At 41.6% G+C, this 27,073-nt stretch overlaps 1 protein-coding gene across 1 annotated transcript; it reads right to left on the bottom strand.

Moving 5' to 3' along the window:
• Positions 1-4,752: 4,752 nt before the first annotated feature.
• On the bottom strand, positions 4,753-26,864 carry ERICH5 (glutamate rich 5). Its single transcript, XM_021688708.1, has 2 exons — positions 26,807-26,864; positions 4,753-4,865 (listed from the first exon to the last, which is right to left on the bottom strand). The coding sequence occupies exons 1-2, from the start codon at positions 26,862-26,864 to the stop codon at positions 4,753-4,755; spliced, it is 171 nt and encodes a 56-aa protein (XP_021544383.1).
• Positions 26,865-27,073: the final 209 nt, after the last annotated feature.

Raw genomic sequence — 27,073 nt, 5'->3', positions numbered from 1 at the left:
TTGTGACTTGTCACCTTGTGGGCCTTGTGACTTCTTACTTGGCACTGGGGCTGAAACTCCTCCCAACCCAAAGCCCCTCTCCAACAGTTCAGCTGCCATAGAAAGTGTCTGTTCTTGTCCTTGAATAATTCTTTTTAAGTGTTTGGAATCAGCGTTGCATAAATCAACTCAATATAATATGCATTACTTTTTTCATAAATTTATATAATAGCACGAATGATATTTTGCTAGTTACTTTTATTAAGAAAATTTTGAGAACCACCTATGTTCTACAAGAAGAAAAAATAGGCAGATTTCAAACCAAAGTTAACATCCCTATGTTTGTCAACTATACTTCAATTTTAAAAAAATTAGTATCGCTAACTGGTTTCTCAGAACTCTTTTTGTGGAAACTGGTGAGGCTTGCTGATCTCTCTCCCCAGTAATGGGTAGAAAGAGCATGTTTAGTCATGTTGATATAGCACATTATTAAACTGAAGGGGTACCCTTCTTCTACCTTCAAAAGGCATTAAAGCCTGCCTTTGATGTCTGGAGACTTCTTTCATTAGCCACAGAAATAATGATACAGGTGTGAAGTTACAATAGCTCATATACTGCCCAATAAGTTTGCTGAGTGGTATTACTGAAATAAAGCTAATGGCCTCCAATTTGATTCTACATGGATTAAGTAATCCCAGGGAGTTCCCTAGCTTTTGTTGATAGTAACAACTGAAAAGAGAAATCCCATCCCTGTGAGATGCTCTCTAGGATTACACCGATTCTGTTTCTGTAATTAAAACCTTGCGAGTATAACCGAATGCTCATTAACTTTATAAACTCTGAGGAAGAGAGGAGCTGACAGAGTTTTAGATTAAATGATATCTTGTGAGCAAATGCTTTCGACTTTTCAGACACAGCCATGCCTGGCTATTTGGTATGGGGAGAGAAAAAGAAGAGGATCATTCTCCCCTTACCTTACAAATGTGGGTGAGCTAATGAATGGCTTTATGATGTTCACATTGCTGGCATTTGTGAAACAATTCACAACTGGTCACCAAATCATCTTTATAAAAATGAGATGTTTGTAATGTTAGGTGCTCTAATAAGCTTTTGTAGTTTCCTAAAGAGCACAGATACAAACCCTATCAAGGTTATTTGGCCATGACTATCCAATGCTCTTGGATTAGTTAAATGTGGAAAAAACATTTCCTTTTAAAGCCATTCTTATTCTTAATTCAAGGCCAAGTGTGGAACAAAGCATTTAAGAGCGACATGGGTGTTTTGACTGCTCCAAGCTAGGTTAGGAGTTCTTGCTCCAAAGTTAAAATGGAAAAGGCAATAAGATCACAGGTTGACCACATACTCCTGTCCTGTGGGTCCCCCGGGGGACTGGCTACACGGCACTTCTGGCCAAGAGTTCTGGAGTCAGACTCTGAGTTTCTTAGCTTTGCAACTGGCACCCTCTGTTGGCAAATGCAAACATTCACTCCCTACTGGGGTTGCTAGCTGGCAAATCATTTGTTCACCATTTCCCTCCCACTTATTTGTAGAAAATACTGAAATTATCTTAGTAGAACACAAACGGGGCTACAATCCTGGGACTATATGTAGCATCCCAGGATGAGAGAATCCACCCCCAATGATAGTTTCTCTATTAATTCATTACAAACAGCTCAAGGCTTTTGTCCAACTTCTGTGTTTTGAATCTGGGGCAAAACTGATTATCTCTGCTCAGAGTGAGCACTTCGAAACAGAATGCACTTGGCTATGCTGCCTGTCAGTCTTGGCAAAAGAGAAAAATTCTAACACAGGAAAGGATAGATTAGTGGTTTTACATGCACTTTTCACCAACACAAGGGCTATGTAAATTCTCATTTGTGTTTTAAAATGTGGATATGTAAATATACACTGATGTTTTAGCATATTCATAAAGTATGGCATATATATTACCTTCTTGTGGAAGTATATGCAAAAAACCTTATTACCTTTTCATGGAAGGACTAAAAGATATGGGAAGGAGAACTTCACTGCCCATTTCATACTTTAATGTATCGAGTTTTACTACAGGCACTTATTAATTTATTTTTTAAAATAAGTAATTATTTAGATGAAATATTTCTATTCTATAACATTCACATATTATGGAACATTTTAAATTATAGGTTTTGAATAAAAATTATTAATATTATCTGTAAGAATAAGAACAGTTTCTAAAAATGTCTTAGTAGCCACATTAAAGGCCAAAGTATAAAAAGTACCAGAAATTTACACAAATTTCCAAAATCTAAGAATAAATTATTTTAGTAATTAATGGAAAATGACAGGATTCATAAACAATTTGAAAACTTACAACTCTCTAATAATGCCTTTGAGACAGAGTTCTTCCAAGAATCGGTTCTGAATAGGTCTCTTTTAACACATGCTACTGATTAAAAAAAAAAAGTCCACACAACAGAGGATGGATCTTTATGTCTATTAGTTAATGAATCCCACTATTTCAATACGTGACACAAAGTACAATTCCACCTTTTAAGATGATCATTCATATTTTACAGTAAACTCTATCATTTTCTACTTACTAGATATCTGTACAAAAATACCTTTTGGTCAGAGAAAACACCTTTGGATTACAAAAGGCAGCTTGAAAGATATTATATCAGTTCTCATTTATGTAACTTCCTGGCCACAAAATAGTGTTTTCAGAACTACACCAAATATATAGCTTGTTACTGAGCTTGAGCAGCCCTCATGAAAATGTTAATGTTACACAAACTGATATTTTAAATCTATTCTTTTTTAAAGAATTAAACATATATTGGAGCCCTTGGTATTCATTATTCATTTATTGATTTGACAAATATTTATCAAGCACGTTTCACGTTCCACTAAAGGAGCTAAATGCCTGAATTAAAGATACATAAAACGGTCCTTGCTCTCAATAAAATCACAATCCAGCCACTCTGCAGAAAGGAGGATGTCATCTACTCAAGTACCTCCTCTTGTAGTCTACTTCAACTCTTTAAAGCCAGAAACATAAACTAATATTAAAATCAGAATAAAGCTGATAATTCTTCCCTGTATCCTCTATTCTTAAAATTAATTACAGGTTATCTTAGTAGTCATTTTAATATAAAAGCTAAAGTAAAAGAGTCTAGTTAATTCATCTGAACAGTTACCTTTAAAATAGATATTTACAAATAAGAAAAGACACCAAATGTTTCCAGAATATAATTCTATCCTGATATTCATAAACACAAGGCACCGAATGGTGGACAAGATTGCTATCATCATTACCATTCATGTATGATCTTTCACCAAAATCCTTGGCAATTTTGGAAGAATTTTTAAAAAGTAGCTTTCAATGGTGCATCATTTTAACATTAATGAAATATTATAAATGGTTTTTAAATTCTAATTTCTTAGCTTCTTTCTGCCTCTAAAGCCTAACATTAAACCACAGTAAATTAAAAACAACAAAAACCAAAAACAGGACCCAAGGAATAAACTTCACATAGGCAACTAATCTAGGTGTTTTGTTTGTTTTTAGAGAGAGAGAGCATGCACAGAGCACGTGCAGGGGTGGGGTGGGGAGGGGCAGGGGGAGAGGGAGAGAGAGACTCTTAAGCAGACTCTAAGCTCAGCATCTAGAGCCCCAAGCAGGGCTCAATCTTAAAATCCTGAGATCATGACCTGAGCCAAAATCAAGAGTAGGACACTGAACCGACTGAGCCACCCAGGCGCCTCACTAATCTAGGTTTTAATTCTTATTGTTTGTTGCCTCTGAAATACATTTAAAAGTCAATTTATTTTTTTTTTAAAGATTTTATTTATTTATTTGAGAGAGAGAGACACAGCGAGAGCAGGAACACAAGTAGGGGAAGTGGGAGAGGGAGAAGCAGGCTTCCCGCTGAGCAGGGAGCCCGATGTGGGGCTCGATCCCAGGACCCTGAGATCATGACCTGAGCTGAAAGCAGAGGCTTAACGACTGAGCCACCCAGGCGCCCCAAAAGTCAATTTATTTAAAATATGTTTAATGTCAGTCAAAAGGATAACACCAATTGAAACCCTTCACGTAAGTGCAAAATCAACAGCTAATTCAAAATGGCACAGGGAAAATGTATAGCCTTTCAGTATAGAAACGCCTGATCTTGCAGTAGCACCAGAGATTGCATTCCTTTGACAAGGATTTTGTTAACACATTTAATACATCATGATAAATAAGAGTCTACGGCAGTAGACAGATTCAAGGTGAGAAAATGACTAGATGGACACACTTTCCAAGGTTCCTACCAGCTTTAAATTCCGCAACAGGAAAGAAACACTAGGTATAGTTTGCCCTGACACTGTTGTTCATTCTTATCCCATTGTAATTATAACTGTGTAACCTTACCATCATGAGCTCCCTAAAATGTGCTAACTCTTTTCTCCAACCACCTATATCTAAGGTTTATACCTTCTTTTTAGGGTCTCATTTTCTAAACTGAATAGACCTATTACCACAATGAAGAAAACACCCTCACCCTCCGGGGATCCTATACCCTACTTGTTATTGGCTGTGGCAGCTGTAAGCTTGAATGTATTACTATTCTAAGTGCCTAAGAAAACTGTTTACAGCTTAGCAGTTTTATGGAACAATGTAATCAAGAACATGATAACCACACTCTTTGTATAAAATACGTAGACACTGAAAGATAAGATCTGTACCCACACACTTCACTCTATTTTTCTCTGTTACAACACACTGTCCGTTCATCCTTCTACAACCATGCCAATCTATGTGGCCGCTGAAAGATCCACAGCTTCCCCTGTTTCTTCTTCTTTTGTTCCAGGCCCTTCACTTCCTTTGTCATTCTCCATCTCTGCTTCAACCTTTTCTCCTGTCTCACCTGGAAAAGTAAGCGAAGGAGACATTAGGAGATGCTCATTTGGCATTAACAATAAAGTACCCGACAGCTGGTTTCCAATGGGGCAGTTCCTGCTCTCTACGTCTAATTAGTAAGTTTCTCTGGTGGGGTCAAGAAAGGCAATTGCCCTGATTCTCTCAGATCCTCTGAATGGCCGATGTCACTTAACATCTCCTATCTTGGCATCCCCCTACATAAAATCAGGCTGCAGAATTACCCAAGAAATGAGAGCAGAACATATTATAAATACAAAGTTCCATTTATATTTAAAGGAAAAGGTGGTCTAGGCATGCCCAGAAACCTATTTTGTTGGGCCATGATGGTGTTTAAAGAAAACAACCATTAAACATTTAAAGACTGCAAACATTTAAAAATCTGAAAAAATAAATAAATAAAAGTCTGGACGTTGTAGACACAAATCTGTCTCCCTAAGAAGTCAGTATGGGCAACATTGGCCCCCATGTTCATGGATGGAGCCAAGAAGCAGCTGCCTCTTTTGATAGGATGGTGTACCTGTTCACTACAGTCCCCAGGACTCCCCAAGACATAACATGTGCCCTTCACTTGACTCACTATCATTATCCTAGGCCCTAACGACTTGAGTTTGCCAACCTAGTCCAACAAATACATGCTTTTACTTGCTCCTCCCTTGTTATTCCTGGAGCACTTTTATACACCTTCATTAAAACACTTACCTCAACAGATTGTGGTAATTTGTTTAAATTCTGGCTTCTTCCCACCAGACTGTGAGGCCCTGGAGAACAGGGCCTATCTCTTATTCCTACACCCCCGCCCCCGCCGCCCCCCGCACTTGGCGTATGATTGGCATTCAAAAACTGCTGTGGTCATAAATGAATTAAACAGATGGATGAATGCTTGACTTAATTATACTATAGTATGAAGCTAAAATTTACCAAAATGTAAATCATGCCCCAGAAGAAATGTTATTTTTTTAAATGATAACTCCAATAAAGAACAGTATAGATACCATTTTTTTATGCTGGTAAAGTACATTTTAAAAACACATACGCCAAAACGTAATACATTGTCTCTAAGTCTTCTTATAGAGACAAGAAGCCAGTGGGAGGACAGAAGCAGACCGACAGTAATTTTTTTCCTAGGATAAATTGGCAAAGATGAAAATTGCCCTGTAAGATCCCTTAGCTGGGTATTCTTTCATTAGAAGGTGAGTTCCTCCATTAGCCACCTATTCATCTCTACTTTGGATCCTCATACCATACATGGGGCCTGATGAAAAGTGAACTTGGAAAAATTCAAAACTTTTAACACGTTGCCTTCAACAACCAATTGTATTCAACAATGACAACTCCAGGTTAAAAATTTTGGACACAGACTATGCTTTAGAAAATTTTTGCTGGATTGCTTCTCAGCCATTTGGCTAAGATCAAGTGTAGAAAATTTCTTCTGGAAAGTCAAGCCAAAAGCCTGTTTTCCAGGTATGGAAGCCTTTTTGGTTTGGGTCAAATGAAGTCCAACCACCTGAAATAGAGATCCCCAGGGATGATTTCTTATGCAGCACATCTAAACAACCAGCCTAACTTTACCTTCAATGTGTTGGTCCTCTTCATTAGTGTGATTTTTCCTGACCATTTCGATATTTGCTCCTATTTCTAGAATTCCTGCTGGATGCTCCATGCTTCCAACTATTATTCCTTCAGGTTGAATCTGCTCCATGCTTCCGGGACCTTCAGGAGTTTTATGGAGCAAATAATTGTTTACAGCTGTTCCCACAAACTGACTTCCTTCCAATACTTCCAGTGTTTCATTCTCTTTGGGAATGGTTTCGAGAGGTTGGGACTGCTCATCTTCTCCCAATGTTTCTTGAAGTTGCCACTTTTCAGCTGTTTCCACAAACTGACTTCCTTCCAATACTTCTGGAGATTCATTCTCCTTGGGAACTGTTTCTGGGAGTTGGGTCTGTTCACCCTTTCCCATGGCTTCTTGAGGTTGTGGCTTTCTAGCTGCTTCCAGAGGAGGGATTTTCTCAGCTGTTCCTAGAGGTTTCATCTCTCTGGCAGTTTGTGGATTCTCACTACCGTCCACTGCGCCCGGAGAGTCCCTCTCTCCTGTGGTCCTCAAAGGCTGGTACTTGGTGTCTGTTTCTACAGATTCAGTCTCAGCATTTCCTTTTAAATGCTGAGCCTCTGTCATTGCTCCCATGTCTTTCTTCTTTTCTCCAGGTACAGGAGAAAAGGTATCATCTTCACCACCTGGCTGAGGCGGCCCAGACTCCTCAGGTCTGTCTAGAGGCTGAGTCTCTTCTGTGGATCCTGGTGGATCTGCAGCATCGTTTGCTAGGGGCTGTTCATGGAGGGATTTAACACCATTAGCTGTAGACACTGCTGAAATCTTGAGCTTCTCGAGGGGGGAAGGACTTTCCTTTTGTACCTTGCCATAAAGAGTAGATCCTTTTCCTAGTGTATGTGGTTTGGGTTGGGCAAAGCAGGACTCACTTTCTTCTATGATTGAAAAAAGTACATATTTAAAGTTACTTGTTGATCATTCATTTGAAAAAGAGAAAGAAAAAAAATCAAATTATTGGTTAGTTTCTAGCCTGAGAAAGTATATCACCATCAAGAAATAGATTTAGGCACGCCTGGGTGGCTCAGTCTGTTAAGCATCCAACTCTTGGGTTCGGCTCATATTATGGTCTTGGATTGTGGGATAGAACCCCATGTCGGGCTCCGTGCTCAGTGTGGAGTCTGCTTGACATTCTCTGTCTCACCCTCTCCCTCTGTCCCCCCATAAATAAATAAATAAATAAGTAAAATCTTCTAAAAAAAAAAAGTAGATTTAACATTCAAGAAAGTCCTGTGTACAATTGAGTAAAGAAAGGCCGTACCATGATCCTAAGACGCCCTAAGTCATACTTCTTTACTGTCTTCAGCTCAAACACCTTATCTTAAGCGTTAAGGTCCTCCCCAAACCACAGTATTTTCTTGTTTGCTCCTCAGACACCTTCTCACAGTTCCTGCCCCATTTTCTAAGTAAGCACATTGCACTTTGGTTTCTCCTATTATTTCCCCTTCTTGCCCTTTCTCCTCCTTAGCCCCGGTGGAAGATTTCAGAAGAAGTGTGGTTTTGGGCTGCTAGAGAGGTCTTACTTTTTCCTGAAGCAGAAATGGCCCTCGGTGAAAGGACAGGGCCCCATGGCAGAGAAGCTCCACTAGGTGAAGACCAACATGTGTGGAAAGGAAAGTACAGGGAGAGCTCAGCCTGGGTTTCATTTCACTGGGGCGGGGGGCGGGAGGGCAGGGGGCAGAAATCAAGAAAGAGTTGGGAACCATGCATTTTAATTCTGACTCTTCCTCCAGCTGTGTGACCTTGAAGACTTAGCTCCTAAGTATCTCGTCTGTAAAACGACAGTGCCGCTCTCTCTGCTACCTGTCTCCGAGCTGCACGAGGCATCACATTAGACAGTGAACGTGAGAGTGCCCTAGACAGTTTAAGACAAGCCACATGTGGGCAACATGATTCTACTCTTTAAGCATACATGTCAGGAAAAAGCTTAGGGCAAAGTATATCATCTCAGTATTCTTTATAATAGGAAGAGCTGGCAAACTAAAGTCTAATAATTTGGGGAAAAGATACATGTTCTGCTGGATAGAATATTCTCGTACCATGAAAAAAGATGATTATGAAGACCACATGCTAATGTAAGAACATAATTATGATATAAGTTAAAATATCAGCACGCACAGTTGGGTTAATCGAATGAAATGATGCATATAAAATGTGTATTGGAACAAGGTCTGCCGTGCAGCTAAGTGCTCAGTAAGTCAGCTCTCCATTTTATGATTACAGCAATGTTGATCCCTGGAAGGGAAACAGGGAGGAAGAGAAAGACAATCACAAACAGAGGGTGAAAATAACTGGAAGAAAATAAACCAACATGTTAAAATGGGCCTCTAGGTGATATACTTCTATCCTTTTTTCCCTGAAGATTGTTTCTCTTTTCGTTTTTTTTTTTAATTCCTTTTCCCTAAGTTACCCCCACCCCAGTTATATATGTGTATATACATCTTGCTTATCAAATGTAAGATGCTCAACTAATACTCGGATCTCCTCACCCATCTCCCCTTCCCTAGGGGCAAGGATCTTAATTTATTTAGCTGTTTTGGAGGGATATTTTTCTTCTGTATCTCTAAGCAAATTGTTACCTCATGCTCTCTTAGTTGGGGCATTTCAGTTCACTCCCGCTATGAAAAATAAAGACTTGGGCTCCTTCTTCTCCCACCTCTGTCACCCCCCACCCTTTCCCTTTACACATTCACATTTCCTTTCAATTCAGCAATTGTATATTAGCAATCATTGAAAATAGGAATTGTGTTGTAATTTGGATAAATCAATATCCAGGTACATATCCCTAGAACGAACGAATATGTCTGCTAGGAGGAACTGAGCCAAACAGTAAGCTATTACTTTGTGTAAATTCTTTTTCGTTTCTCCCTGAGTTAATAATTGTCATAGTTCTTCACTTCCTTAGTTTGTGTATTATCATTAATACACTTCCAACTGCTTCTATTTATTTAAAGATTTTATTTATTTATTTGAGAGAGAGTGAGTGAGAGAGAGCATGAGAGGGTTGGGTCAGAGGGAGAAGCAGATTCCCCACTGAGCAGGGAGCCCAACGTGGGGCTCGATCCCAGGACCCTGAGATCATGACCAGAGCTAAAGGCAGACACTTAACCGACTGAGCCACCTAGGCGCCCCTGTTTCTCTTTTTAATACATTTGTTCACATCAAATCATTTCCCACCCTGCCTCTGGGTATTGGGTTTGAAGCCCTGGGTGGAGAGTAATTCAAGCTGAGGCTTGGAGCAGCAGTTTGGGAAGGACTGGGGGAGATTCTGGGCTCTGGCGGTGGGCCCTGGGGGTCATATGTCAGAACAGGGAGAAGGGCTATCTTTTGGCTCTCCCTCAGGCCTCATCATGAATGAAGTTTTCAGATTAGTAGCACTTTAGGCAACTTAACAAATGTGATTTCTCGGGCCTATAAAGAAACTCATTATGACAATTCATTTAGATCACACAAGGGATGTTTTGGTGATGGTCGCCTTAGGGAATTAACAAGGAAATGTGTTAATATACTAATCACAGATGTCTGCCAAATTATATTTGCTGGTAAAATAGTTATTACAGTGATTAGTAATGTCAGCTAAATGAGATGAATGCCTTTCATCCAGCTGTGGCAGCTGTGGGTACATTCCAAAGGCATCACTCTTCTAGAGCAGAAAGCTGTGGGGGATGTGACAACACACCCAAAACAAAGTCACTCAATTTTATATTTTGAAAGACATATTATGCTATCAGACTAAGTCAAGTTTTTTTCTCCAAAACCAAAAGCTTTGTGAAAAGTTATTTATCCACAAGGAGTGTCACAAGTGATCTATCAATTTTTGCCACATAACTAGAACATTCATGACTGTGATCACAGTGTCAATTTTCATTCTTAGGTACTTTTCCTAATCTTACGGATAAACTTGAAGTAGGCAAATGTCCTCAACATATAATATTCTTATAATACAACCTGAAAATTGTCGACCAAACTGGGAAATATTACAGAAGAATGTCACTGTCTCTAATATTTTCCTAAGGTAGCCCAAAGGAGATAAAACATCTTTAAAATGATCACCAAATATTAACTATAGAGAATAAACTGATGATTACTGGAGGGGATGGGGGGGGATGGGTTAAACAGGTGATGGGTATTGAGGAGGGCACTTGTTGGGATGAGCATGAGTGTTGTATGTAAGTGATGAATCACTGAATTCCACACCTTAAACTAATATTGCACTGTATGTTAACTAGCTGGAATTTAATAACTTAGAGGAAAAAGGAAATAAATAAAATGATCACCAAAAATAAAGGAGAGAGAGAGAGAATGCTCTCAGGGTAGTGACATTCATTTTGTATTTATATTGATTAACTGTGTTCTGCTTGAATTTTGAAATGACTGTATTTTGGAGGTCATAGTTCTTAACTAATAGCCAAAAGTTCTTTCTCTTATGTGAAAGAAGAGGGTAATCTGTTCTAAAAGAGAGGACAGAGATCATATGACCTTGAAAACAACACCCATAATGTAGTGCATCTGAGTCCCGATTCCTGCACTCACTAGCCTGATGACGGCTCTTTGCGCCTCAGTTTCCCTGTAAAGCGGGAACAGTCTTAGCAGAGTTGCTGTGAGGATTCATGCGTCATCTTGCTAGTGGAAAGCACTAGCTCAGTGACTGGCACCACCAAGTGACAATCACGTTAGCCATCACTGGCATTAGACCTCACTTGATGGCACTAGCAGGAAAGAGATGATGGTGGACAAACAGAAAAATAAAGCAATCATTCATTCCGATACCGGTACCCTTCTCTGAGCTTATTCAGAAATAGAGATCGGAGTAAATAAATGAAAAGTTTGAAAACAAATGGTAGTTTCAAACCACTGAAGTCTTCAGTCACCACAAACACTTCCCTTCAGGCACTAGATTTCTATCCTTCAGAAGATTTTTATCCCCAGCTGCTGAGGCAACTACAATTTCTGGATTTGTTTAACCCCCCTCCTCTTCAGCTGGACCAGTGCATTCCAGACTGTTCTGACATTGGATGTGAATCCTGATTCCACCATTTATTTGATGGTGCGATCTGGACAAGTCCTAACCCCTCTAGACCTCAGTTTCCTTATCTGCAAAATGGGGATATGACAGTTGCCTTTCAGGCCTCTTCAGAGAACTGACTGAGGTGATAATGTGCGTAGGTCCCCAACACGGTGTGTGATGTGCGCAGGTGCTCGGTACCTGCTCGGTAAGCTGGGGGCAGCAACAGCCATGCGGGAGCAGATTTCCCACTACACAGGGTGTCCTGCCGAGGGCCGAGGGAGGACTGAACGCCAGCCTTTGTGCACCTGCAAGGCTGCATGTGTCAGGGCTGGGGAGGGCACCTTTCTCCAATTTCACCAAGGTCCTTTATGGCCTCCTGGTGGCCCTGCCAATAAATTATAGCTAACTTAGCAACAGAAAAAATGAACTGCAACATTAAGGAGCTTGGATAAACAGTCCCCTAAACACTAGAAAGTTATCAACGTTGACCTACAAAATCATTTTGTTACCACGGTAAGTTTTAAAACATGATTATTGATCAATAATGGGATAGTACTCACAATATCAGGCATGACCTGACGGGCATTAATGAAGCCCACTGAGCTTTTATATAAATAAATATCTTTCATTCTGTTTGTTGGCTTTGACTTCACTTATTCACCGATTTCAAGTCTTCAAGTGCCTACTAGATGCCGCCTCTGAGCTGAGCAGAGCTCACAGCAGTTGAGCAGGAAGATCTGGTCTCTGCTATCCTCCAGTTTACTGTCTGCAGGGAGATTCAAATACTAGCTACTTCCCTCATTAAGTACAACGTGGTACCTATGCCTTCCCTCTCACCCAACAATCTCAACCTGCTCTGCCCACGTGGTTTTGTGAATCCCAGACATTCCTCCTTGAGGCAGAAGAAGGTACTACATCATTTCTTCTAGCACGCTAACTTGAAAAGCAGGGAGATCTTCTGTCCACACACAGGAGACATTCTATGCCTAATCTGTATTATTATGTAATAAATATTGTGGAGGGATGCATTGTTTCCACATCCAAAGTTGTTTAAAGATGTGTCTGTTTTCTGAACCCTACATTTTATCAAATCATACACTGCTCTGGGCCTAATCCTTTGGTGCTCATTATCTCTCTTGGTTCTGTTGTAAGCTGATCCATGCACAAATTTATTTTGACAGCTGAACTAACAGAATCCTTGTTGTAAGCACCGTTGTGATAGGCACACAAAGAAATGAAATACTAGGCAACATTACAGAAGGGATTAGAACGAGAGCTAACATACCTGAAATTCACATTATGATGGAAGCTTTTCAACTCAGTTCATCACCCTAATCAGAAATGAAAAGTTTCCTACCCAGCAAGGAGAAAAACTTGAGGTCAGTATTTCCTATCCCATGGCTGCGACATATTAGGCATCCCAAAGACCCCACTGGCCTGTTTGCTGGGTTTTCTAGAGAATCGGTGAGAAAGGGGCACCCTGGTATTCTCCCTTGCTGCCACCATTTCTAGGTTCTTTAGCTTTGGAGCTTTAGGAACCAAGATGCAGCAGGTGTCAGCCCCCAGGGAAGAGTCTACTCATCTTCTCCTTTTCTTATTTTGCTTTGTCCTCAATTTCATCATATCATTTATCCAACAAGTATCTGTGGAGCTACCAGTGGTGCTGCTCTAGATGTTTTTGCCCTTTTCTCTCCACCAAAGTGTCTACAAACACTCTCCTCGTGTGCTCATCCTCAAGGGTGCGTTCTGTCATTCGGCAGATGTTAACAGGGCATTCATTTTGAAGAGAGGTGAACTTAAGCAAAACCCCATGTAACTGAAGTAGGAAACCATGGCCAAAAAGTCCTAAAGAGGGTAAATAAAAATCGGACAAGCCCTCTTTTTAACAGAACTTTCTGTGTTGACATATCTAAAATTAGTTTTGACCATCTCAGAGTATATTCGATCAAATTTGAAGGTAAACCTAATGTTGAGGTTTAACTATAGAGAAACAAGAACATGACGTTGGAGAGACACTTCTGGAACACTTGACAAGCCCACGTGGAGATGTAGGGCCTGTAGAGGGGAAAGGCTGATATTTAAGAGCTACAGAGCCAAGTAATGACAAATTATCACCTCCTGCAGAAATAATGTTCCAATTTCATTTCCTTTGGGTTTTTTTTTTTTCGATTCCTAGAAGAGAAACTCTTATTTCAAAGAAGCTGTTGCATAAAACATCACTTTTGAAATTATCAACAGTATTCACCACGAAGAAAAGACAGTTTCACTGACTGATGCTCATTACTGGCACATGGGGATCCAGCATTTGGGCAGATATCTAGTCTGCAAAATCAAGGGCATCTCCATGAAAAAGGAAGAGGAGAGAGAAAGTGAAGATCATGTCTCTGACATGCCCACGTTATGGGCATGTGATTTTTGGTCAAAACTGCCTCTTCCTAGATCAAAGCTTTTTGATCTCGCCAACAGATCTCGCCCACCCTGCTTCTCTAGGAAGAACAACAGTGGCTAATGTTTATTAGGGCATTTTGCCTCATGCTTTTTGTGGATTTTCTCATGCAATCTTCCTAAAAACTCTACAAGGTAAGTCCGTTATTATCCCCATTACACAGCGGAGAAAATTCTGGCACAGACAGATCATGAACCTTCAGCTAGGAGCAGTGCACTGCTCATGAGTGGCAGAACTCAGAGTCAAGCCCAGCGAAGTCTGATTCCACCTGGAAGATTTAGGTGCTTTCACGCACATTGTGGGCCCAGAACCTGCAGCATCAGCAGCACCCAGGAGTTATTTTTTTGCTTGTTTGTGTATTTGTTGACTCGCAGGTCCCACCCCAGATCCCACTGAACCAAAATCTGTATTTGGACAAGATCCCCATGTGGATAGGGTGTCCATGGCCGTACTCTGGGGTCACCCAGGCAGGAAGGAGCTAGCTAGGAAAGACAAAAGTGGATGATGAACACACAGAACTGTTGGGTGTGGTGTCCCTCACTCTCCACAGGCACTGCTGCTCATCCTCAGACATTGGGTATGGTCTCCATCCTCATGCTCGCATGTCATAGTCAGCACTAGAGATGAGGTGAGTATGCTGACTTAGCAATGGATCAAGGGCCCGGGCTGGTCTAAGAGAGCTCCACACTGGAGAGGGAGATTTTTCTCAAGCTTCCTTCATTTCACAGACCTGGCTGGGTTTGCTAAGCCTCCTCCTCAGCGAGGTCCAGAAAAAGAAGTCTTCTGATTTCTCCTCTGAACTTAAGGTTAATACGTGTTCTACCTTGCGCTCTAAGAGCTGCGAGCAAGTGGCCACACCAATGTGAGCTGGCTGTTCTCCTAGCTCAGCCATGGTGCCTATGCTTGACTCAGTAAGGGTGCAGGGTACGAAGGCCCATGGCCAGGAGCAGGTGCCTGTGCTTGAGAAGGGGAGTATTCCTATGAGCAGTTAGCAAATTCGGGACTGGGATCGAATACTTAAATTTTACAACAGAGCAGTCATATTCACAAGGGATATGTGGGTGGTCAGTGCCCCCCTGAGCCCCTAGTACCAGAAGAGCAGTGGCAGACTGAGTAGGACCCCAAGGCTTTCAGCTAACCACTGCTACTACTCTTAGGTTAGGGATCCACATTCAATTCAGATGACTTTGCCTCCATTGTGAGGAAACAGTACAGATGGCACTGAGGGAAGTGAGGGATTTTCTTTTCCAGAATGAAAAGCCACTTGTCTTCCCCTGACAGTCCTAAGCACCTGGGAGGCCAGCATGGGGTTCTGGCACAGACATTTGAAAATTGAATTGAATGAGCTTCTTCATAAAGCAGGGCATAAGAAAAAGCTTTGATCTAGGAAGAGGCAGTTTTGACCAAGAATCACGGAAATGATTAAGCTAGATTTCAGTAAGACTAGAGTATAAAACAAAAATCTACACTCACCCTTTTCCAAGCTTCAGAGTCTCCAAACAGAGGATTAGAGAAGTTTACGAGGCGGTAATAAGTCACATTGAGAATGTGTACCCTTGAGATGATGTGGTGTGAAGGGCACTTTACCTCTGTGGTCTTCCTCCCAGAACCCACAACCCCAGGAGCATTGTAAGAAAAACAGCAGACAAATCCCAATTGAGGGATAGTCTACAAAACACCTGACCAGTATTCAAAACTGTCAAGGTCATCTAAAACGTGTCTGAGAAACTATCATAGTCAAGAGTGGCCTAAGGAGGGGCGCCTGGGTGGCTCAGTCGTTAAGCTTCTGCCTTCGGCTCAGGTCGTGATCCCAGGGTCCTGGGATCGAGCCCCACATCGGGCTCCCTGCTCCGCGGGAAGCCTGCTTCTCCCTCTCCTACTACCCCTGCTTGTGTACCCTCTCTCGCTATGTTTCTCTCTGTCAAATAAATAAATAAAATCTTTAAAAAAAAAAAAAAAAAGAGTGGCCTAAGGAAACACAATGACTAAATGCATTGTGGAATCCTGGATGGAACTCTGGAACAGAAAAAGGACATTCGAGAAAAACTGAAGAAATCTGAATAAAGCATGGACTTTGGTTAAGAATAATGTATCAGGGGGCGCCTGGGTGGCTCACTCTGCTAAGCATCTGACTTCGGCTCAGGTCATTATCTCAGGGTCCTGGGATCGAGCCCAACATCAGGGCTCCCTGCTCGGGGGAGTCTGCTTGTCCTGCTCCCTCTGCCCCTCCTCCCACTCGTGCTCTCTCTTTCTCTTAAATAAAATCTTAAAAAAAAATAATGTTATCGGTATTGGTTCGTTAATTGTGACAAGCATACCCTACTCACATAAGATGTTAATAATAAGGGAAAGTGGGTATATGGGGTCTGTGGGAGTTCTCTGTACTATTTTCAAAATTTTTCTATAAATCTAAAACTGTCCTAAAAGTTTTTTGTTTTTTGTTTTTTTTTAAGTATAGCAGCAAAAATACAAGAGCACGTAACCTAGCAAAATAAGATCCGATAACTTTAGAAAAACTGTTTCATAAACTTTGGTCATTCACATACCAATTTTATGATTTTTTATTATTTTTGTAACACTTATGCTATTACTAACTTAATATTTTTAACAGTCCCTTTTCTTTTACAAATTTACTAAAAAGAAAAAAGTCAGAAAGTGTTTCTTTTACTAAAAAGAAAAAAAGTCAGAAAAAAAAAATCAACAAACTTGGGGATCTAGAACTTGATCTTGAGGAAAAAACCAAAAAAGTTGATCTTGGAAAAGCAAAAAAGAAAAATTGAGATTTACTAAAAATTGGTGTTAATGATGGATCATTTTTATTGAGGACTTACTAGACAATATTCTAGGCAGGGGTCAGCAATTTTTTTTTTTGTAAAGGGACAGACAGCAAATGTTTTCAGCTTTGCGGGCTTAGGGCTGCTCCTCTAAGACTCAACTCTGTCACGGTGAGGAGAAAGCAGTCCTGTGATATGTAAATGACTAGGCATATCTGTGTTCCTGTAAAACTTTATTTACAAAAACAGGTGGTGGGCCAGATCTGGCCTGCAGGCAAGTTTAGTTTGCCAATCCGTATACTAGGCAACACTTAGGCTACCTTCTAGGTGCCTTATATGTATTAACTGATTTTATTCCTCAGAACAAGTCTATGAAATAGGCACTACTGTTAATCCTGTTTTACAGATGAAGTCACTGGGGCACAAGGAGATTGAGTGGCTCACAGTCACACCACTAGTAAGTAATCACGAACCAGGATTTGAAGCCAGATGCATATTCTTAATCAGCAACCTATACTGCCTCCCAGTATGTTGAAATTTACACACACACACACATACACACACGCACACACTAGTTCAAAGTATATGGGTATTCGGAGCCTCTCATAACCATCTAGCCTATAGAGGCTACTACTCTGGTGCAAACAAAGGAAAAGAAACTATGTGGTTCCTCTCAGTCTTAGGAAAAATGGCAACAGTAAGAATAAGGCCCTCCCAAAGAATCAACTAAAGAAAAAAAGAGTTCCTTATCATTATCAACGACAGCAAGAATGGTTTGGGGAGGACATTTCAACAGAGGTCCTTGCTGGGGTGGCTGAAGGCAGATGTCCTCTCCAGTAAGAAGAACCACGGCCAGTGAAAATGACAGAGCGTTGGAATGCACATCCCAGTGCTTCCTGATCTCTTTAATGTCATGGCTCATATAGAATAGGATGTTTGTGCAGCACACTGGGGCAGAAGGAGGAAGCTGCACCTGGAGGGCTCACGCTGTCCAGACCCTGCCCAGCTGCCCTAAAGGCTGGGAGAAATGCTGGCACGCTAAAACCCATCCTCACAGGCTGGGACACTCTGATACAGACAACATAGGAACAGATAGATATGTTTCTGTCACCATAAATAGGCTAGAGGAGCATTAGCTGGGCAAGGCTGAGAAGATAATAAGGACAGATCAATCAGGGCAGTCTGCAAAGTGTGGAATGTTTTCATCCTGCAGCGACCCTTTAGGAGGATGTTTTAAAGGCAAGCCTCTGAATAAGGCAGGAAGGTCCTTTTCACTGAATGTAAGGACAAATATATTATGGGCTTGAGGAAGTATTGTCCCCAAATGGGAAAATGCTGGGAAGAAGGCAGACAATTAATTGATAGACAAAACAAACAAACAAACAAAAACTTGGTTTGATGGTGCATTCAAAGAAGTAGATCCCAAGGACCTTTCTTTTTTTTTTTTTTATTCTTATGTTAATCCCCATACATTACATCATTAGTTTTAGATGAAGTGTTCCATGATTCATTGTTTGTGCATAACACCCAGTGCTCCATGCAGAATGTGCCCTCCTCAATACCCACCACCAGGCTAACCCATCCTCCCACCCCGCTCCCCTCTAGAACCCTGTTTGTTTTTCAGAGTCCATCGTCTCTCATGGTTCGTCTACCCCTCCAATTTCCCCCGCTTCATTCTTTCCCTCCCGCTACCTTCTTCTTCTTCTTTTTTTTTTTTTCTTAACATATATTGCATTATTTGTTTCAGAGGTACAGATCTGAGATTCAACAGTCTTGCACAATTCACAGCGCTTACCAGAGCACATACCCTCCCCGGTGTCTATCACCCAGTCACCCCATCCTTCCCACCCCACCCCCCACTCCAGCAACCCTCAGTTTGTTTCCTGAGATTAAGAATTCCTCATATCAGTGAGATCATATGATACATGTCTTTCTCTGTTTGACTTATTTCACTCAACATAATACCCTCCAGTTCCATCCACGTCGTTGCAAATGGCAAGATCTCATTCCTTTTGATGGCTGCATAATATTCCATTGTATATAAGGACCTTTCTTTTAATGGAGAGGAGGCAGGTCAATCACTGAAAGAGAGGGGCCTGGGAAGCACGGGGGGGGTGGGTGCTGGAGGAGAGGTATATGGAACAGCTGCAAAGAAGCCAGGAAAGGCTAGGATCTCAGGTCACACAGAAGGCTTGGTGAGCAGCCTCTTGATCATGAGTCATTTCAATCTTTGGCTTATGAGGTCAAGTTCATTTTATATCTATCTTAGATGATGTTAATTGGTGCTATTTTGATGCCCACTTTGAACTCTACTGTCATGGCTATAGAGTACATTGTTTGTAAATGAAATGTGACTTTTGGTGACCCTAAAGTAGATAGAGAGGGCAGGGATGTCATTTTGTTGTCTATAGATGTTTCTCGATCTTCTTGCATCTTGACTTCCCTATTTAATGTGCATTTGGACACTTCACTTATCTAATCTAGCCTAATATGATGTGCTCATCTTAAAGCAAGTGTTCAGGGCCATACATACTGGAATGTCAAGAAGTGTTCAGTATGAATAAAGAACATGGTATCGGGTCTTGAGGTCTTTTGTCTTATTAGAGAAGCCAGGCTAGAGGAGCAGCCAAAGAGACTGCTGAGTATGTAGTCTGAGAAAAGAGGTCATCCTTCCTAGTGTGGGACTCTAGCCACCCAGTCACTGCAGCCCAGCCCAGTTATCCTGGGGACCCACAGCCCCTTGGGCCCTTCCATGGGGAAGAAAGTGATGTCAGCTGAACTTGCCCCTACGACACAGGCTGCCCTTTCTTTTCCTTGCCTATTTCCAATGACCACTCCTTGTTTCTGAGCATACTAGCATCACCGGGCCTATTTTGTCCACCTTCATAAAGCAATTCCCATAGATGTTTAGCTATTAAAAACAATGTGGGGCACCTGGGTGGCTCAGTCGGTTGAGCGTCCGGCCCTTGATTTTGGCTCAGATCATGATCTCCAGGTCCTGAGATCAAGCCCAGCATGGGGCTCCGTGCTCAGCAGGGAGTCTGCTTGAGGATTTCTCTCCTCTGCCCCTCCCCCTGCTCATGCTCTCAGTCGCTCTCCTTCTCTCTCAAGTAAATAAATCTTTTTTTAAAATGTGGGGTTTTTTTTTTTTTCAGTCTTCATCCTTAAAGGGCAAACCTCTGATACCCTTGAATATATACAAAAGAATGAACTCTAGAGCCAGATGGCAACTCCCAAGGAGGGGATCAAGGAACGTGAACAACAGCAACATCCCTGGGAATGTAAAGAAGCTTCTGAGGACTTTTGATACTTTCCAGACATTAACGCTCACTTGGAGAACTATATTCTGGTATTTTGCTTAAAAACAAAAAATTACCTAGAACTATATACCCTTAAACACACCAGGTGTTGAAGCCTGGCCAAGTTTGACATTCTTTATCAGTTTTGGTGAGCCTTGCAGTAACCCCCCACAAGTGTTAGGTTTTTATTTTAAACCCAGTGTTGTAAAACATTAACACAGAAGTGAAACTGTGTGCAGTAGCTGGGACATGTGGCAAACTTACAGGCGCATGATTTAAAAGAACACAATGAAGCTTTGTTTGGCTGTGTTGACATTTTCCTGCCTGATTAGGAGACCCTCCTCACAACCTACTCTCTTCCCAAGCCCACCTCAGCCAGTGTTGCCTTCCAAGTTTGTTATTCCCTGGGTCCTGATTCCTACTCTCCCTTGGCTTTTCTAAGTAGTACCCTCATCTCCTTGAATCCCCATCTCTGTCAATCCAGCCATCCATCCATGCACCCACTGAATAGATATGGATTGTGTTCTTCCTACAGGTTAGGCCATACAACGAGTTATGGCAGAAGTGTGGCTGGACACCAGATGGAACTGGACTGTGAGAAGAGCAGGGGCTTCTGAGTCACATGTACTAGGCTGCAGCCCCATCACTTGCTAGCTCTGAGATCTTGGGCAAGTTATTTCTCCTCGCTGAGCTGCAGTTTCCTAGCTGTATTTGCTGATACTGATGGTTACTGGAGGGGATGTGGGGGGGATGGGTTAAACAGGTGATGGGTATTGAGGAGGGCACTTGTTGGGATGAGCACTGAGTGTTGTATGTAAGTGATGAAAGTACCTGGAACCAAGTGGGAGCTCCTACCTGTCTCCTGCCTTCTCCTCCAAGCCCATGTTTTGATGTGGCTGCACTAATCTCAAAAATCCTTCAATTTCATAAAAAAAAAACTTACCGTATTGTTGATGAGAGAATAAATTGGTACAAGTCTTAAGGAAGGCATTTAGGCAGTTATCCATCAAAATCATAAATGCACAGACCCTTTGGCCTAGTAATGCCACTTCTGGGAAATGGTTCTACAGTTACGCTAGCACACATTTGAAATGATGTATATATAAAGGAATTTGATGCAGCCTTGTTTGCAACAGGAAGAGAAAGACTGGAAACAAACCAAATGTCCATCAATAGGGGACTGGTTAAACAAATCACACAATGGATTATTAAGCAAGGGTAAAAAAGGAGAAAGACATTCTCTATATATCAATATAGAAAGATCTCCATCTTGTTAGGTGAAAAAAAACAAGGTAAAAAATAGGGACACCTGGGTGGCTCAGTCGGTTAAGTGTCTGTCTTCAGCTCAGGTCATGATCCCACGGTCCTGGAATTGAGCTCCTTGCTCACAGGGGAGCCTGCTTCTCCCTCTGCCTGCCACTCCCCCTGCTTCTGCTCTTTCTCACTTGCTCTCTCGCTCTCTGACAAATAAATAAATAAAATCTTTAAAAAACTACATTGTATAATGAAGATGGGAGAGGGAAAAATATTTGCAATGTATAAACACATTTCGGAAGAATATACCAAAAAACCCCTACCTAATAAAAGTATTTACCCATGGGTATGACTGGAACTAAGCAGATGGTGGGAATAGGGCAGGAGGTATACTTTTCACAGCATGCATTTTTCAAATGGTTTCAAATTTTGGAACCACGTATGCGTTTCATATATTCCATTTTAATTAGCTGTATGTAATACCACCCTACCACAAAGACTTGCCAAGCTCTGTGTGCCAGGCTCTAGAGGGGACACATACAAGACTTGGTCCAGACTTCTAGCATTTTAAAGGAAGAAATCCCATTTATATATATAATATCTGCATGCAAGCCTATTAAAATGAATTTTAATGTTGATGATGTTTATTCTTCAATTACAAAGAAAAAATGTTGTCTACTTAGGACTGAAATGTCACTGTGTGAAAATATGGGCTGAAGGCTGAAGGTATCTCCACAGTACAAAGAACAATTCACATAAGAGCGTGAAATTCAAGCCTCATCCTATTGCCTAGGTAACATGGACTCCAAGCAGCTAGTGGAGAGTTGAGGGTAGAATAAACAAATGATTATAGCTATCAGTGGAAATGTACCTATTAACCTAGCAATGAATTTGTCAATAATTACCATCTATTTACTTCGTCCATGCTGGTGCTTAAGCTGTAAGACCTCAGGAAGAAGTCTGCCAGAAACAGATGGCATTTATATTAGGAAAGAGCAGAGCAAGAATCATACATGTACACAGAAGGCTGGTGGCACAGGAAGGAAGGTTCAGGTACAAAGACCTACAGACCCATGGGTCCTAGTTAAAGTCCATAAAATCAACAAAACCTTTGTGTTCAAATTCCACCAGATCCTCGGGGTGCTGAGGAGAACAGAAATTTTGAACAGAAGATGGTCCCAATATTTAGAACTTGATTCCACAAATACCAGAAGGTCCACTCCATCTGTCTAATTGTCCTTTTGGAAAGAAAAGCCTCTTTCCTCTCACATTTTAGGGCATTCAGTAAAAATCTATGTGTGACTACCATGTAGCAGGCCCTGTTCTACACTTTGATAGCCTTGGATAGTTATTTGACTATCCACCTGTGTCCTGGTCCCCCACGCCTCTTTCCCGAGTCAGTCGTCAGAGGTGAGGGAAAGAAGCTCAGTGGGATTTGGTGTCTGATGGGTCAGAGCAAACATAGCCACGTGATCAGTAGAATGGATTTTCCTATTCAGCCTAACAGCTACCTAACCAAATAGCTGCTATTTGATTTAAATTGAAGCCCAGAAAATAAGTACCTTCGTATTTTAATGGTACAGGATTTTAGAGCTAGAAGAGATCTCAGAGGTAATCTAGCCCAGCCCATTATTTAATGATTATTTTGCTTGTAAGCTAATATTGCATCATGCATAACAGTTCTTAAGCCAGTTACAGAAAATTCAGGTAGGCAGAACTGTCAATGCAAATCCAGTCTACAGGCTAGTTCACGTATTTTAGCATCAACCCATGCAGTTTTAAGGTTGATATTGTGAATTTAAAAAATGTCTGGTATGATATGAAGATTATCTGTATCTCTATGGGTGGGCACTGGAAGTTTCTCTATATCTATGTACTCTGCTTAAAATATCTCTAGGGTTAAATAAATATCTTCTAAATATCCCTAGTTTATATTTGGAAGTAAATATAGAGTTCATATTTTACTGACTCATTTAGGGATAAATACTTATTAAAATATGTATACAATATATTAATATATAATAAATTTATATATTACGTAAGTCACAACTGTATCATATTTATTACTATAGATCTTATTTAGGGATTATGATAAAACTATTATATTATTAAACTTATTGAATTATAATACTATACTATATTAGATTTCTTTTGTTGTTTGCATAGTGGATGACCACATCTCTAATAGGGATCCAGAGTAATCTGAGGCAAAAACAGATTTAAATCTAGTTATCACAAGATGGTTTAAGGAGAAACAGGTCCAGCTCTGGAATCAGAGTACCTGAATTCAAAGCCTAGCTCTGACTCTGAAGAGTAAATAATTTGCCCAAGATCACAGGGCTCCTTATCTGTGAAATGGAGAGACTTGTAGTACTTAGTCATAGGATTGTCATAAAGATTAAATGAAGTATTGTTAGGCACCAGCGGTACAGTAAGTAAAGGCACGTACAGGATATTTAATAAACTTGGATTTTTTTTTTAATGTAAAAGCTCATACACACAGACTTGGGATTGTATATAGGATTTAAAGAAGTTCTGAGCTGCAGAAACAGGAATGAATTATTTATTGAGCCTCCAAGATCATGGAGTTGAAATGCTGATGAACATACAATAGTATCCAATTACAAGAGAGTATTGTGATTGGGGATCAGAAGCAAAATACACCTGTTGACTGATTTGATATGTGCATTGAGCAATTTATGCAGCGTATTAATTTTCTACACTCTAAACCTGGTTGTCAGGCATTTTAACATTTCTTTCAGAACAACATCCGGGAAAACTTAGAACAATGAGGAAAGCAAGAATAAAAAATGAAAGGGTGTGACTTATGTTGATGGTTATTAATACTGGTGACAAATTGTTTTTAAAACAAGGTTATTCATTATTTTTTGAAAGGATTAAAAACCTAGTCCACCTATTAGGTACTTTTGTCCTTCCCTAAGAGTAACATTCCCCAGAGTCATGTTTTTATCAGTTAAAAAAATTCTATAATGAGGGGTGTCTGGGTGGTTCAGTTGGTTGAACTCCTACCTCTTGATTTCAGCTCAAGTCATGATCTCAGGGTCCTGGGATCAAGCCCTGCCTCCACGCTCAGCATGGAGTCTGCTTATCCCTCTCTCTCTCTGCTCCTTCACCCGCTCTCACGCACACGCTCACCCGCGCTCTCTCTCCCTCCAATAAATAAATAAAATCTTCAAAAAATAAAAAAATCTATAATGATGATTTAGTGCTCTGCTTTTTTTTTTTTTTTTTAAAGATTTTATTTATTTATTTGAGACAGAGAGAATGAGAGACAGAGAGCATGAGAGGGGGGAGGGTCAGAGGGAGAAGCAGACTCCTGCTGAGCAGGGAGCCCGATGCGGGACTCGATCCCAGGACTCCAGGATCATGACCTGAGCCGAAGGCAGTCGCTTAACCAACTGAGCCACCCAGGCGCCCAGTGCTCTGCTTTTTAAAAAAAGATTTATTTATGGATTTTTAAAAGATTTATTTATTTATTTTTAGAGAGAGAGAGAGAGAATGAGTAAGCGGGAGGAGGGGCAGAGGGAGAGGGAGAGAGAATCCTGAAGCAGACTCCCCACTGAGTGCAGAGGCCCACACTGGTGATCCCAGGACCCTGAGATCATGACCTGAGCAGAAATCAAGAGTCTGTGGCTTAACTAACTGAGCCACCCAGGCACCCCCATTTATTTATTTATGTGAGCGAGAGAGAGAAAGAGAGGGCACAAGACAGCGCACGCATGGGGGCAGGAGCAGAGGGTGAGCCTCTTCAAGCACACTCCTGCCGAGTGTGGAGCCAGAGGCCGGGCTCAAGATGGGGCTCCATCTCACAACCCATGAGATCACGACCGTGAGATCACGACCTGAGCCAAAACCAAAAGCCAGAGGCTTCACCCACTGAGCCATCCAAGCGCCCCTAGTGCTCTGCTTCTTAAATCAGTATGCAAATCCTAGGATATCTGGGGTCACAGAAGGGGATAAGAGAAACCAAAATATGGTGTATCTTCCTGAAGCACCAACTTTCCTCAGCTTTTCATATTGAAACCAACAAGAATTTATCATGGAACAGAATGCAAAATCTACCTGATTTCATAAAATGAAACATCAAAGAAATTGCTCCTTGTACTAGCCTCTTTAAAAAATTTTTAAATTTATTATTATTATTATTATTTTGCACTGGCTTCTTGAGAGCATGTTTGGGGTACAGAGGCTTTTGTTTCTTTAGGAGAAAGGTTAGCAAGTATTGCACATTAGGAATGGATTTTTCCATCACTTCACATTGTTTTCAGTGACAAAGGGTTTGGAATCACTTTAATATATGGTTTTAATGACTTTGCCTATTTCCAAACTTTTTACTTCTTTCTGTTATCTACTGAAATTAGAAATAAATTTATCATACACCACGAAAATGACTGCAACACAACATACCTCTGACTAGGACACAGTGTGTGAACTTTGAAACAGCATTCACGATAACCCTGTGCTCTCTACTACAAAATCAGAGAGGAAGACATTTCTGTTATTGGAATAACACAGGTACTAAAAGAAGACCTCTGAAAAGGAATTAACTGCAAAATAAAATATCCCCTAGAGTTAGTCTTGAATATGATGCAAACTAACTTGAAGAAATTTGCTTAACCTTTGAAACTTGGTCTAAAATGTTAGCCATTCGAAATCTAAGAAGTGCACATAAAACCCAGTCATTCTCCAGTTCATTAATCTGCTCTCTTTTTCACAGCACTTCTTACTGTCAGAAACTTATCTTAATCATTTAAAGTGTTTATTACCTATCTCTTCGATCCCTAACCCCCAAAAGTACGGTCAATTGTATCTCCAGCATCTAGCCATGCACCTGGCTATCACATAATAGACGTTCAAAATATACTTGTTATGACCAGTTTTTATCGCACGGATATTTGTCAAGAAAAACCGAAGCCAAGGATAGGGGAAAGTGTATCTGACCTCTTCAAAAGTGCAGGAACCTACTTGATGGAATGAATGTCCACCTGTACTCTGCGCATCCATTACCATCTCTGATGCTGAAATGCGGAAGAGAGGGCAAGCTCTCGATAGAAAAACAGGTACCACGTCTCTCCTTACGACCAGAAACCAATGGTTCCCAGGGAATTTGCAGCTTTATATAATCTGAAAGTTCGTACTTTGAGGAGATAAAAGAGCACCTCTTGTAAGGGCAGGAAAATACTTATCTGTTTAAGGGAACCCGCGGCCAACCGCGGTAGGGATTTAACCCCACCTCCCCGATCGCCCGGCGAGTAGGGTAACCCCGCTCCCGGCCCTTGGCCTCCCGCGTCGGGCAGCGTGTGCGGCGGGGCGCACCGGGACCTCCGCACCGCGGCTGCAGCCGCGCTCCGGGTTTCCGGAGGGAGTCGCGCTGCGCTCAGGGTGCACTCCCGTCCTCAGCGAGCAGCCCGCCCCCTGCCGGGCGGGGCGGACACAAGTCGCACCTTTCGGACCCTCGGGGAGCAAGCCGACCCGAATCCAGAGGCCCGGGCGGGGTTGGGGCCGGGTCCCCTGCTCACCGCTGCGGAGCTTGCTGCTGTCGCCGGCCTTGTTGAGGGCGCTGCTGGAGCAGCCCATCGCGGGCAGAAAGGCGGTCTTGTGGACCAGCGCAGCCACCTGTCCCAACCCGGCGCGGGCGTCGGCCCGGAGCTCCGATCCCGCGCAAACCGCCCCGGCGCCGCCGCCGCTCCTCCAACTCTGCCGGCCCGGCTCCCACGGGTGCCGAGCGCAAGCGCACAGCGGAGCTCCGCGGAGGCGGTGCGCACCTGGGGAAGGAAGGCTGCAGG

The sequence above is a fragment of the Neomonachus schauinslandi genome, chromosome 4 (genome assembly GCF_002201575.2).
Source record: "Neomonachus schauinslandi chromosome 4, ASM220157v2, whole genome shotgun sequence".
NCBI classification, from domain to species: Eukaryota; Metazoa; Chordata; class Mammalia; order Carnivora; family Phocidae; genus Neomonachus; species Neomonachus schauinslandi.
Note: the sequence above shows the minus strand (reverse complement) of the source record. Positions and strands in the feature narration are given on the sequence as shown.

Excerpts from the sequence above, each read along its gene's own strand:
- ERICH5 (XM_021688708.1), bottom strand. The coding sequence starts at position 26,864 with ATGGGCTGCTCCAGCAGCGCCCTCAACAAGGCCGGCGACAGCAGCAAG. Across the intron at positions 4,866-26,806 it reads CAGCAGCAAGCTCCGCAGCG|GTGAGACAGGAGAAAAGGTT; the intron begins GTGAGCAGGGGA and ends TTACTTTTCCAG.